The sequence below is a fragment of the Nanorana parkeri genome, unplaced genomic scaffold (assembly GCF_000935625.1).
Source record: "Nanorana parkeri isolate BGI_ZX_2015 unplaced genomic scaffold, ASM93562v1 scaffold88, whole genome shotgun sequence".
Taxonomy (NCBI): domain Eukaryota; kingdom Metazoa; phylum Chordata; class Amphibia; order Anura; family Dicroglossidae; genus Nanorana; species Nanorana parkeri.
In genome coordinates, this window is record NW_017306356.1 from 1,676,699 (window position 1) to 1,690,926 (window position 14,228).

The following is a 14,228-nucleotide window of genomic DNA, read 5'->3' on the forward strand; positions in this document are numbered from 1 at the left end:
GTTGGGCCAGAGAGGAAGAAGAGGGCCTGCAGCTCCCTCATGACGCTCCACCTCCACACACACGATAGTGCCGCTCCTTCCCCGCCGCTCTGTCACCTGCAGCAGTAGAAACGGGACATGTACGGGTGGCTGTGCGGCGGGGATGGAGCGCATCTGTCACTGTCACCTGCCCAGCAGAATATGCTGCAGGCACCGCCGATAGCATATTCTGCAGTGTGAGGAGAGGACCCTCTCCACTAAGGCCCCATTCACACTGAGCGACGAGCGATATTGAGCGACTTTTTCCTATTGGGCTGTATGCAGTCAGGAGCAAAATCGCTCGAAATCGCTCGAAAAAAGGGTCATGTAGGAGCTACAAGCGATATTGAGCGATATTGAGTGACGAGATGTGAACAGCTCCATTGAAATGGATTGGAGAAGCTACATAGAGCAATATCGCGTGGAAATATGAGCGATATCGCTGCAAAAATCGCTCGATAAATCGCTCAGTGTGAATGGGGCCTTAGTCCCGCCCCCTGGCTGCTGGGACACGGAAGAAAGTGTCTGGTGTGCCAGTGACAGTGGTGGTCTGAGAGTCATGTAAGTCTGGGTGGATGAATGCTGGACGGTAAGGGGGGGCGGGCTGCTGAGAGGCTGGTGGTATTTTCATTCTAATCTATTGCTGGGACTTAAGGTCCTGCATAGCTGGTGGTTTTCTGCTGCATTGCTGTATAATGATTATACAGCAATGCAGAATAGCACACAAACTAGTATTATCTGGGAAACCGGGATTTGTTGACAAACTATTTAGTTTTGATCGTTCATTGTGACTGTTAATAATATTCCATCCATCATTTACTGCCATGGCCATTATTAACAGTCACAATTAACCATTACAAACGAATACTTTGTAAATAAATGCCGGTTTCCTCGTTAATCCCGTCTGTGCGCAAACGCAGATACTGGGGCAGCGTTCTCGACAGAACACCAGCACTAAATTTTTTAACTGAAGTAGCTGCCTGAGGTCCTGCGCTTGCTGGGGACCTTGGCAGTGGTCCTGTTAACCGCACAGTGCCATGGCTGCGGGGGTTTGGGGGGGCCCTTCATAGTTTCTTGCACTGGGGCCCTGAAGGTTCTAGTTACGCCTTTGCCAGGAGTATGTGTCCTGTCCATGCCTGAACAGACATGGAATCTATAAAGACCGAATGCCTGACCTGAGAAAGAGTGTAAGACTTTTGCAAGAGCTGGTCAGTGATTGGAATAGTGCAGGAGAGGCTCAGTCTAGTACAGATGCTGGGATGAAAAGTTAGCCAGAAGGCTGGAAAGTGTCTATTGTGACCTTTAATTGCATCTACATATACAGTACAACTGCGTTGTCTGTTATCTCCCTTTTGAGCCATAAAAGTGGGCGGTTTTAAATGCTTTGCATTTGATATATAGACAGTATATATTCTGTATTTTTATATACACATACACACAAACACATTTGGGGGAATTTATCAAAACTGGAGCAGAAAACATCTGGAGCACTGCAACCAATCAGCTTCTCTCTCTCATTTTCAAATCTTACCTGAGCAAACTGAAGAGAGATGCTCCAGATTTCGTCTGCTCCAGGTTTGATAAATTCCCCCCATTGCATATATTTATTGCATGTATTTTTTACACAATGCATGTAATTTGTTTTTCTTGGGGAAGGGGGATGTAGTGGTCCTTTAAATGGTATAAAAACACATTTAATGGCACGATAGGTATTATGCCCTTGTTATAATAATAAAATGGGATGGGATGCATTTTATAGATTTTTGCATGCTTCATTTCTCCTTTGAGGAGAAAAATGTAATTGACAGAAAATCTGACCTTCACCACTTGCCTGGTTTTTGAAGCTGGGGACTAGCACATCGATTTTTGACATGCATCCCGAGCAATAATCACGGAAGATTTACTTAATCCGTCAAGTAACAGACTGCTCCCATCGAGTAGTTACTGTTCCTGAATTTCAATAAGCCCCCTCTACTATGTGCACAGACTTCCATTTAGTCTTTACAGATATCCACTGGTAATTGTATAGTATTGTTCCTTAATTATAGCGCAGTACTTTTTTCATCTGTTAAACGTATAAATTGTAGACTAAGCCATTATGTAATTATCATGTAGCTTCTGGAAAAATATAAATGCTAGTACAGTTTCATGCCATTTTTTCTGTAAAATATAGACATAAAAGCAAACTGCAGGTGTTCGCTATCCGCGCTGTATACAATGTCCACATATCTGAATTCTAATTGACAGGCACAGTACGATTTCAGTGCTTGGTAATCCCAGTTCTGATAACATTGACAATTCATTACATATTGTATAGTAAAAAAAAAAGTGATAAGCTGAAAAATTAATATACTGTACTGCTACATACCTAAAAATGCATGCTACACAATTAACAGATGTATTCTGACATTGCCTGCTGTTACAATACCCGAACAGTGCTTGCAGCTGACTGGCCTGATAATTTTCTAGCACGTCCCTTTGACAAAAGCCGATTTAATGAGATAGGGCCGACCACAGATTGCATTTCAGTCAATTCCTGCTGAATCGGTCAAAATTTGATTCATATGTACCCAGCTTTAGGTTAGATGGCATAATGTGCACTATTTTATTAGGGGGCACCCTGAAGCAGAAAAAGTCAATTTTGCTGTTCTGAGTAGAAGAACACAGGCCAGCATGACAACGTAGCTTTGTAAGGTGTTTCTATGATGGCCAGGGCTCACGGGACATGAGCTCAGTAACACAATAGATCATCTGTTCCAGTGCACTCCTTAAGGTGCCCATACACTACTCGATTCTCGTACGAGAATCGTGGGAAATCCCGCGATCGTACGAGAATCGAGCAGTGTGAACGAAGACGTGCGACCGTTTTTACTGTACGGTCGCACGTCTTTTGTCAAACCAGCATGCTCGAAAACCCGCCGAGAATCGTACGATTGTCGGCGGGTTTCTAGCCTGCTCGTTCGACAGCTGCTGAACGGGCTCGTTCGACAGCTGCTGAACGGCCTGCTTAGCCTGCCCATTCTGCATTGCGGTCATCGGAAGCCCGCCCCTCAGCGGGGCGGGCTTTCGATGATCGCAAGTACGATCTGCCTGTCCAAGATGGGGAGATCGTACGAGCTTTTAATAAGCTTACGACCATCGCAAGACAAAAGTCTTGCAATGGTCGTAAGGTGTATGGGCACCTTTACAGTGATCAAATCTTTTATGAACAGGTGCTAAGGTGAACTATGGATAGTGCTGTCTTCAGACACAAAAGAGCAGTAGCAAAGTATCGTCAACACAACAAAATCCGCAAAGCAAGGACCTAAATTGTTACAAACATCCAGTGCAATATTTCGGGACACAAAAGTCTCTTTACTCAAGACAATAGTGGTTGTCATATTTGCCTTGCTTATTGGATTTGGTGCAGATACACACTAAAGGTCTTCAGCTGCCATTGAGTTCTGTTTTCTGGTGCTTCTCTACACCTTTAGAGCCCATTCACACCACTGTGATGCGGTAACACACGCTACATGCATTGGTGCTCTGCCATGCCATTCATCGTAAATGGCACCCCAATGCACCTTGAAAATGATGGACGCATCACAATGTACAGTGTCCTGTGCATTGAACTACACAAAAAAAGCAGCCTGCGCACGTTACTATGCATGTACTGTGAAAATACAGTGATGAGCACTGGCATAACAGCCTCATCAGCACAGACCAATGACAGGCCAGGCTGATCCCGAGAAAGAAAACCTCCCTGTTTAATTTCCTTTCAGATCCTGTAGCATGGATTGTGTACAATCGTGGATACTGCCTGCTAACACACAGTTCTATAGCATGTGCCTATCTCAAACATAACAGCAGAAAAGCTGCAACTCACTGCTGGATTCCCCACTTTCCCCCAGCAGGGTCTGACAGTCAAGAATGTCTCAGGAAAATTACAACTATTGGCTTGTGTGAACGCAGGAGTTTGACCTGAAACATGACTGTACTGCTGTTTACTACTTCAAAATTCCATTCTTTGGAAGCCCGGAGCAGTGGCTCTCTGTGTCCCGATTAGATTGAAGCAGTGAAAATTTAGAGTCTTCTACAATCAGATCATTACAGCCTAACTTCTGCTTTCATAGAAAGTAAAGGGAAAAAGTTTAGATTTCAGTGCCTATAGCTACAGAGGTGTATAAGTGATTGTGTGCTGTGACTGCTTGTTCAGAGTATTTACATACTTTGCAGTTGGCACAGGTTCACACCATGCGCATGTTATAACGCTCCACTTCAGTGTGCACTGGTATACACTACGTGTCAGCAGTGTGTAGCGATGTCTGGAGATAATACACAAGGCACCGCTACACAAGACACAGTTAGCTTTCCCCCCCCACTTTATTGGCAGTGTACATTCCATTCAAAGGTCCTGTGCTGTGGTGCGATACGATACCCCTGGAGCCCTCCAATGAGCTGTGGAAAAATGCAATGAGGGGAATTTATCAAAACTGGAGCAGAAGAATCTAGAGCTGTTGCTCATGGCAACCAGTCAGCTTCTCTCTTCAGTTTGTTCAGTTAAGATTTGAAAATGAAAGAGAGAAGCTGATTGTTTGTCGTGCACAGCTGCTCTAGATTTTCATAAATTCCCCTCATTATGACTTTTCCACACTGCAAATAATACCAGTGTCAAGGTGTGAACGGGGCATTTAGAAAACAGATGTTTTTCTGTGTGCCCTTGCTGTAACTGAAAGATACATTGTCCACACACCAATCCACTTCAGAATGCCATATTTATTAACATTCTGGCAGCATAATATGTCAATGCAACATTTTGAGACCATGTGGTCTCAAAACATTGCATTGACTTATATCATGCTGCAAGGACGTTAATAAAGACGACATTCTGAAGCATGCTGTGTATGCTGTGGTGCCATCCACCAGGTGTTCCATCACCAAAGGAATTGAACAGAAGGGAGTTTAATAGTACGGAGTTCGGTGGAGATATTTCTATTATTAACCTTTTTGCAACTGGTGTTGATCCAGTGCTGAAAATTCCCAGTCACCGAAACCTGAATGAGTCTTAGAAGTAAATCTCGCAAAAACTTGGACTATTCAAACAGTGCATGCGCTGAAAAATACATAAGGGTTAAAAAAAAAGCATGTCTCCTTTTTGTATGCCCTGCAAAAATAACTTTGCTTTGTGAGTTTTCCGTCTGATAGCTATAAAAATGAATATAAGACACAGAGAAAAAGCAGTCCTGTAGCAGGCAGAAACCTCCGGGGACATTTTGCCATGAGTATGTTTAAAATTGTTTATCCGATTAACCGATTAATCGAACTTAATAATCGGCTAACTAATCGATTTTGAAAATAATCGTTAGCTGCAGCTCTAGGTGAGACATAATTCACAAATATGCCAGAACCTATAGCTCTTACCATACATGTTACTTGCACAGGAGGAAGAATTTTCCAGATTTCTGGCTCTCCTAACAACTCTGCAGTCTCTGTAGCCGCTCTCCAGAGGAACATTAACTGTTTGACAAAGCACCTTACACGGTTCAGCTACTTACAACGCACTGAAGCAACCGAACCTCTATGGTATTAGTGCATTATTTATATATAGACTGTTTGAGGAAAACAACACTGACACATTGTTATCCTTGTAATAATGCTGCACTGCGATACTGACAACTGTCATCAAGCTTCCTTTAGTCGAACATGACTAGTAGTTCCATTATGTTTGAGGAGAATTGGTGTTTAAACCAAGAACTGAGGGATTTTTTTTATCATAAGAAGTTGGAAGGTGCTGCTGGTGTGTTAATATTTTTCATCTTCATGTTCTTGGTTGCCATGGCTATATGTTTCTACACAACGCAAGGAATGTAGGTAGCATCCTATCAGGACAAAACTATGTATGCATTTATTTCACATGTTTAAGGTGCAATTCCATTCAGCAAACCATTATTTTCCATGGGGCCCATTCATACTTTTGCATTGCGATGTTGTACGTCTAGGAAAAATTGCAGGTGCTTCTTTTGGCGTTATTTTTGGCCCCTAAAATTGCATAAAACGTGCAACAAGCTCCCACCCCCTAGCAGGCTAGTCTTTACTTGGGCAAAACAAAAATGCATAAAAAACATGCATCAGTGCATTCATAATAGTGTTAAAAAACACACTAAAACCGCAGAGATGTAAATGAGGGCTTTTCACTGACACTTTCACTGCCCTGAGCGGCAAAGTGACAGTTGCTCTTTTTTTATATATTGCTGTTTCACCGGGCCACCAGTCACCAGGCTATGTGTTCCATCTGCCAGCGCAAGATTCTGCAGCCAGATGTAAACAGAATATCGGCACCTGATCTTGGTAATCGGCCTGAAAGTTGGCCCATAATTGCTAATGGTTTTGAAAAAATGATATCGACTCCTACTCCGAACCTCTCTGCCTACATTTTGTAATAAATACCTTTCTGAATGTTTAAATCTTATGTGTGGTCATGTGACCGCAAAGCTCCAGAGCTTCTGTATACTGTAGAGGGTCCGATAATAGTGCTGAATCCCCTGTAGACGTGTCATCATCCAACCAGCATCCATAGCTCCCAGGGTTGTCAAGGCATTAATGGCTGGGAGAAGTGTACCCATCCATCAGCGAGAACGAGAACGAACGAGAGAGAGAGAGAGAGAGAGAAGGGATGGGCCGGAGCTTTGTAATCATGTGATCACATGGAAAAAGTTAACAAATAAGCTGTATTCAGAAAGCTATTTAATAAAAAAAGTAGGCAGAGATGCTCAGAGCAAAGGGGAAGAATCTTTAAACTGGTACGTTATTGGATAGTCTTTCTTCCATCTGAACTCTACAGTTTTTCTAGAAATATTAGTAATGTTATTTCTACAATACATATGGTAACAAAATGGTTTTCATTTGACTTTTCAACCTTACTGTGCAATTTTGATTAACCTTAATATGCTTTTTGAGCTTCGTCATATGTTGTTACATTTCGATGGCTATATGTGAATTTGCATCCTCCTTTCCATCTACCCCATGCATGGTTTTTGACAACATGCCATTATGATTTTTGATTATTTTTTTTTTACTATAAATATTCCTCAGTGTGCCATCGATTAACGATACTGGAAAACAAATAAACAAGCGCAGACTCTGCCTGTGGAATACTGAAAACAATCACAAAGGATATGTAAAGGCTGGAGCAAAGCAGACTACACAGTTGAACATAATCAGAACACTACTTTGGAGATTTGCTTGTGAAAATAATGTGTTCTGCATTTACAAAGCTTAGCCACAGAGACGGAATAAATAGAATGAAACCATAACAACATACCTCACCACAGGGTTCCCATTGTACAGTATATAAATGCCAGCTTCTTTATTCCCATAGATCTGATTGCTGCGGATGCTGCCTTTCCCGTTGCCTAGGACCACAATGCCGGAGCGGAGGCCACTGTGTATTCTGTTACACTGCCAGTTGCGTCACATGCATAGAAAATAGAAGTACACATATTAATGGAAAGTGCAGGCCAAGGTATATAGATCACAACGTGAAAATTATTTCTAAAAACAGCAGCACAGCCCTTTCTAAATGAGTCTGACTTGCTTTTTAAATCGGATTTGTTCATGTGAACCGAAACAAACCTGCTTCATACTGAACTACATTCATAAGTTGCTATTTTAACTCTCCTGTGCTTTAGCAGCTAAAAAGTAGCATGCTAGTATTTCTCTTTTAAAAAATATGCTGTCATTTTGACAGTTCGAGCAAAGGGGCAATGTCTGTAAAAAGGAAGCAAGTCCCCCTGACCCTGACTGAAACTCCCCTCTCCAATGATTCCCCGCCACGCCTTCCTCCGCAGTCAGCACCAGTATAGCCAGTGTTGACTGGTGATGGAGCCTAGAGGGAGCAGTGTCACCTCTGCATCACAATGCTCAAGTCTAGCGACTCACATTGTGGGAGGTCACATGCCTGGAAGCACTGGTTAATTTCTGAGGAGGAAGCGGCAGGAGGACACCGGAGGGGCAAGAATCAGTTTCGTTTGGCGTTCTCATTGGACTTCATATATGTGAATATTCACAGACATTGTCTTTTTTGTCAATAAGTAAGAGTGTCTCTTTAAAGATGATTATAAAATAAAGACTATTAAAGCAGGACGGCAAGAGGTTAAAAGGAGAAATATGGGATGAGTGAAATACACTCATCCCAATAGTTAGAGCAGCTGTCACACATCGGCTCTATATATTGTGAACTGAGCGATCACATACTGCTGATCACTCAGTTCCCAATCATATCCCTGCAGAGAGTAGTTACTGTCAGTCACTGCTCCCAGCAGGGATTCCCCCCTCCTCCAGCACTGACTGGAGGGATGGGGGAGGCGGGCACAGCAGGCTCTGGCTCTAGAGAGGCAGTGCCAGCTGTCAGCCAGGCAAAGGGGTGGATCCCAGAAATATTATCAGGATCCTTCCAGGCTGGGGCGCAGCTCCGCTCTGTCAGCATATAGCAGGAAATAGCCCACTAAATGCTGAGTTTTGGGTCACAGGAGGACATTAACAAATGTCCTCCTGTTACCCTAAAGAGAACTACAGCCAAAAAAGGTTTGGCCATAGTTCTCTTTTAACTAAATGTTTACATACAGCTATATGGTGAAACCTGTGCAATGCAGACAGAAATGCAGCCGAATCATGTAGGGATGGGCAAGAAACTCTATCAGGTTTAATGCTGTGCCCACTGGGGAGTATTTCCCCTGAATAGCTGCGACAGTGGTGATGCTATTTTCAAAGTGTACACATACAGCAATAAAAACATTTGTTAGAACCTCTGTAAATCTTTTATTGTTGTGTGGCAAGATTACCCTTACTGAGAGAGGTTCCGATGCTTCCCTGAAAAGAAAACTTTTGTCTGGAGTAACACTTTTAAAGAGGAACTTTACCCTTTAGAATGGCAACAAAGCAACATTAGAAAAGAGGTTTAATAATGACAAATCGACAAACAGATACTTACAGACAATTGCTGGCTTTATAATATTTGCATTCCTAATTTTTCTTCTCCCCATTCTTTTCACAGTGGCTGTTTTTATTAAGTGCAGATTGATTCATCTGCCCTTACTTCCTGGAACTGTGGCACATGTAACTAGGACATGTGACCATGCACATCATCTCAGGGGAGGAAAATGCCTTCACCTGAGATCTCACGAGCTTTTGAAGTTTACAGATGAGATTTCCCAGTGCACTGTTAAAAAAACACGCGACAAACGCACGTTTCCGTGGGCTACTTGGCTGTATCCCAATGGAAACGCGAGACCAAAACGCCCCAAAGAAGTACATGTACTTCTTTGGACGTAGGCTGTTTTGTATCGCGTTCGGACGGGCGGAAATACGGCAAGGTGTGAACCAGACCCATTGAATACAATGGGATTTAGATGTTTGAGCGTTTTGTAGAGCGTTCGTCGAGGTGTGAACCAGGCCTTAGGCATGGGCTACATCACTAATGTCTAAGAGGACCAGAAAGGAAAAACAGTGATTGTAAGTAAAATAAAAATATCATTAACTAATGAATGTAAGATGATTTCATGCAGAGTTGAATGCTGATGTGACTTTTAGTGAAAGGGGGTAAGTGTCTGCTCCCCATAAATTTGCCAACGCCAAGCACAATAATTCACCTTAGTGCATGGAGCACATACTTACTTTTCATTTGTTCCTTTGCTTGTGCAGCCAGAGAAAAAACTCAGAACCTATGGCCATGGAGATGCATGCGACTCTTTACCATGCCTCTGCACAATGAAGCACAGACAACCCCAAGAAGATCAAGTGCAGTCACAGAGAGGAGAGGGGAGGGTTCCTAATCCTGTGTGAGCTCCAACTCACAGAGCTATAGAGATTTAGCAGGGGGCTGCAGAAGGCTAATGAGATGGCAGGACCTTATTTTTCCCTTAGTGGTTCAAGAACAGATTTGTTTCAAGCGCCCATGTCTCGTGGCACAAAAAGACTCCATAAAAAATTGCAGATAAAACCTTTGTACAGCTAGACTAAAATGGGAGTGCAAATGTGAGGTTTAAAAAGTAAATCAGATAGGAAACCTGAATCCTTCAGCTTTCCTTATGTATTAGGAGACAGCAGGGGCGAAAGTAAAAAATAAACGGATTTTTGAAAACTTGCTCGATTTGATTTTGTTTATACTTACATTTACCATGCCCCCTTGACATTTGCCCACAGAAGCCTCTGCAATATCCAGTGGCGGAGATGGGAGAACATGTAATCTCCTTACCTTCCTTCCACAATGCAGGGTATGGAGTCTGAGCTCAGACGTACAGTAGACCAAGTCTGAGCTCAGGCTTCCAGCTTAGGGCTCCAGTAAGCAAACAGCATGGTGAGGTAACACAAGAAAATTATGCTTCAACGGAAGGGTGGAGTGAGCCATCATGATTTACCTAAAATTATATAATTTGCTGCATCTTTTTGAAACACATAACTGTATACACTTTTTTTGGTTCTGAAAAACGTATAAACTTCTGCACACAAATACTGCAACACTGAATTGAGTTTTGGTAGTACTATAAAATGTAAGTGCCTTGGAGCTCTGCTAAGTGAATAGACCTAAATTCCAGAGTGTTGCATACCAGTATCACAGGGTTAGCTCCTTTGCGTATATCCACTCCCGCTTCAGTGTTTGAATGGATGTTATTCTCAGCTATGAGACCTCCAGCTGCCAGGCGTAGAAAAACCCCTGATGCTTTGCAGTGGTAAATTTCATTCTTTAGCATAACAACCTGTGGAAGAATCCCGACAATAAATCAATAACGCCAAACAAACTTTAAACATTTATAACATGGTAGATAATGCACTCTGTTACAATTACATGATGAATACAACTGATCATTGCTTATTTAAATGCTTGACTCCAGAAGGGGGGAAGGGGCTATCAAGACTTACTTAAAGGGTCAGTCCAGGCAAAACAAAGATTTCAGTTATGAGTAAATCCTACTAATTAAGTCAAGGAAATGCCTTCTTGCAGCTAAGCAAACCAGCTTGCCACAGCACGAGTTTCTGCCCCACATGTTATAGAAAGAATCTCACCACTCCAGTGGCAGAATCTATAATACACACTAGAGATGCACCGATTCCGGATTTTCGTTATTGAGTACCAATACCGATACTTTGCTTGTGATACTCTCCAATACCTAGTACCAATACAGGTGCTTCCGCTGGCATGGAGTAGGCTTCCTGGGCAATCAGGAAGCCGGGCGATGGGTAATGACATACTGCCCGGCTTCCTGATTGTCCGGGAAGCCAGCTCCATGTTGTTTGGCCAGCTTGATTGTTCCCAGCATCGAGGCGGCTTCCTGGCCAATCAGGAAGCCGGCCGTCTAGCAAATGACCCACCTCCAGGCTTCCTGATAGGCCGGAAAGCCGCCTTCCCGGCCAATCAGCATAGAGCCGGCTTCCCGGCCAATCAGGAAGCCACACAGACGGCTGAAATTAGCACGAAGACCCAGAGATGGAATCTAATGTACTTAAATGCAGGTTCAAGGCATACAACGGCAATATGTTTGTTCTCTCAAAAGATTAACAATCAATTTATTTTCATTTTCTTTGTAATCGCTAACAGAGGTGGACAAATTAAATAGAGAATTCTGGAGCCAGTTCCTGCAAAAATATTAAGGAGCATTGAATACCTGGCTCCAGGCCTGGCTGAAATAGAATAGAAGTAAAACAGCACAGAGAGTGGCATGGGAAAGGACTAATCTAAACTGTAATGAAATACAGGAGGTGAAGTAAAACACATCAATTCAGATCAATTCAAGTAAATGAGGTTGTTTTGGCAGCACAAGTATAAATGGAAATATCAAGAGACTACCAGGTTAAATTGTCCATAGGCCTGATCAGTAGTTATACAACTATATATTTGGGATTGCTCAGCTTTAGGCAGTGTGAAAAGAAGTGTCCTAGATATGTTTCACAGAATGTCAGGCAACAATCATTGTACATAAATAGAGAACATATGCCCCTCTGCAGTAGTCAGAGGACAGTCACAATCACTATCAAGATTCTTCAATAAAGCCACAGAACAAAATGCTTAGTACAGTGACATACAGAAATACATTGGAATGTATCTTTCTCTAAATTTAGTAACCAGTTTCCATGGGTTACTGCACGTTTACTGTATATTATTTTACTGCAAGCTGGTTAAGAGTTTTATTTCAAAGTGCAAAACAGAGGCTAAAGACAGACATAAGATGTCAGTTTCCTGATCTAGATCGACAATATAAAAGGGGGAATTTATGAATGTGTTTGCGACAAAAACATTTTAGGCACAAAAAACAAAATGTCATGCTAACTGACCACAAAGTTTCATCTTTGTTAAAGTGACATTAAAGGATTGTTCCTGTGATGGCGATTGAACTGTGGGAGGTGCGTTGGGGGGGACCATTCAAATAAAATGGCAACGCAACACACCTCCCACACCAGAGCACATAGTAGGTGCGATTGCGTGGTACAATGCATTAATGGCACAGGACTGTTCAATAAAAGCACTGTACTAGTGTGAACGAGCTCTCAAAAACACTGACAAGACACATACAACCACAGACACAATCTCACACTTAACCACAGACAGAATGTGACGTCACTCCGGTCCAAACACCTCTATAGGACACATGAGGGAGCTGTAAGCAATGCACATATGGATGGAGCTCTCTCGTAGCTCCAGCCTACCCCACCTCAAGCTGATACTCAGGGCCAGGCACCATATTCTGAATGGCTGCTTGGCACGAGAACTGACAGTGCTGTGCTAGGGGTAGGCGGAGAAGGCTCTCGCCTAGAAAAGTGGAAGGCATGCCACGACACACTGAACACGGGTTCGCGACCCACTTTTGGGTCATGACCCACCAGTTGAGAACCAAGGCCCTAAATAATGCCTCTTAATCCGATCTTCTTCTTCTTTACTGTCTTTTTCAGCTTTCCCTCCTGCGCTGGTGCAGGTCTCCGATCCAGCACTGACTCCTCTGTCCTCCTCTTCTCTCATGTCCCACGGAGTCTGTGCGGGTGCACGCTGCTCCGTATAAGTAACGATTGTGCGGCGCTAAATACCCTGGTGTATCTTAATATTAATTGCAAAACTATACAACTTTTCAAATTATCTTTATAAAAATTGTGTAAATTAGTAGTGAAAAATAATAGTTTGTTTGTGGCACACCATATATTTTTCACTACTAATTTACACAATTTTTATTAAGATAATTTGAAAAGTTGTATAGTTTTGCAATTTATATTAAGATACACCAGGGTATTTAGCTCCGCACAATCGTCACTTATATTCTTGGGACCTATATGTCTGTATTGTGGCAGCTTCACTACCCATATTAGTATTCCATCATCTATAAGCGCAGATCAATAGATACGCTGCTCCATATACTTACCTTGTGTCTCTCCTCGTCTCCCGGCCTAACATCTGAACTGCACATGCGCCTGCCCCAAGATCCTTTGCGGCCGCCCGATAAACTTTCAGATGTCCGGACGGAAGCGCGGCGAAGACACAGGTAAGTTTAAACCACTTTCAAAAGGTTTTTTAAAAAAGTTTTTGCATATATCTACTGCTGGCTAGCAGTAGATATATGCAAAAACGTGAGGGTTTAATAACCCTTAAAGCGCAGTTTTTCAAGTGTTTTTGTGACATATTTATGTTTGCGACTCACTGCACATATTTTCTGACATTTTGCATCATTTCTTAACTGCACAGTAATTGTGTCCAGCATTTGTGACTATAATAGACTTCCAAACTGTCGCACATTCTAGAATTGCTCCTGAGCTCTTCTTAAGGTATCGCAAGGATAATTCACCTTCACTTCCTCAAGTCAGCTGACTTCAGGACTATTCAGCTGTCACCCAGAAGTTTTCCAGCAAGATTGTGACCATTTAGAGACAAAGAACTTAGAGACATTCTCCTTATGAAGGCATTTAGGAATGAAACATAAGGTAGGATAATAAATCTGTTGCTACATACACTAGAAATCAGGGATGTGACAGTTTAAAAGATGCTGACGATGCAAACAAATTGATAAATTCCCCCCAATGTATATAGCCAGTGGCGTAACCAGAGTTATGGGCGCCCGGGGCAGAACATTTTTTTCGCCCCCCCCCATATTATATAAACATCCACTAGAACTGTACCCCCCACCCCCACACATATATATCAGCTAAGGAACTACAAGTGCAAGCATGCCATCATTGTCCCTGTACACCCCCCC

At 42.6% G+C, this 14,228-nt stretch overlaps 1 protein-coding gene across 1 annotated transcript in view; it reads right to left on the reverse strand.

The window, feature by feature from the left end:
* FBXO10 (F-box protein 10) overlaps positions 1-14,228 on the reverse strand; it is an 81,341-nt gene that overhangs the window by 46,745 nt on the left and 20,368 nt on the right. The window contains exons 5-6 of the mRNA XM_018552426.1: positions 10,602-10,751; positions 7,319-7,455 (exon numbers count right to left, since the gene is read on the reverse strand). Of these exons, the coding sequence (XP_018407928.1) occupies positions 7,319-7,455; positions 10,602-10,751 (287 nt within the window). The remainder of the gene's footprint in view (positions 1-7,318; positions 7,456-10,601; positions 10,752-14,228) is intronic.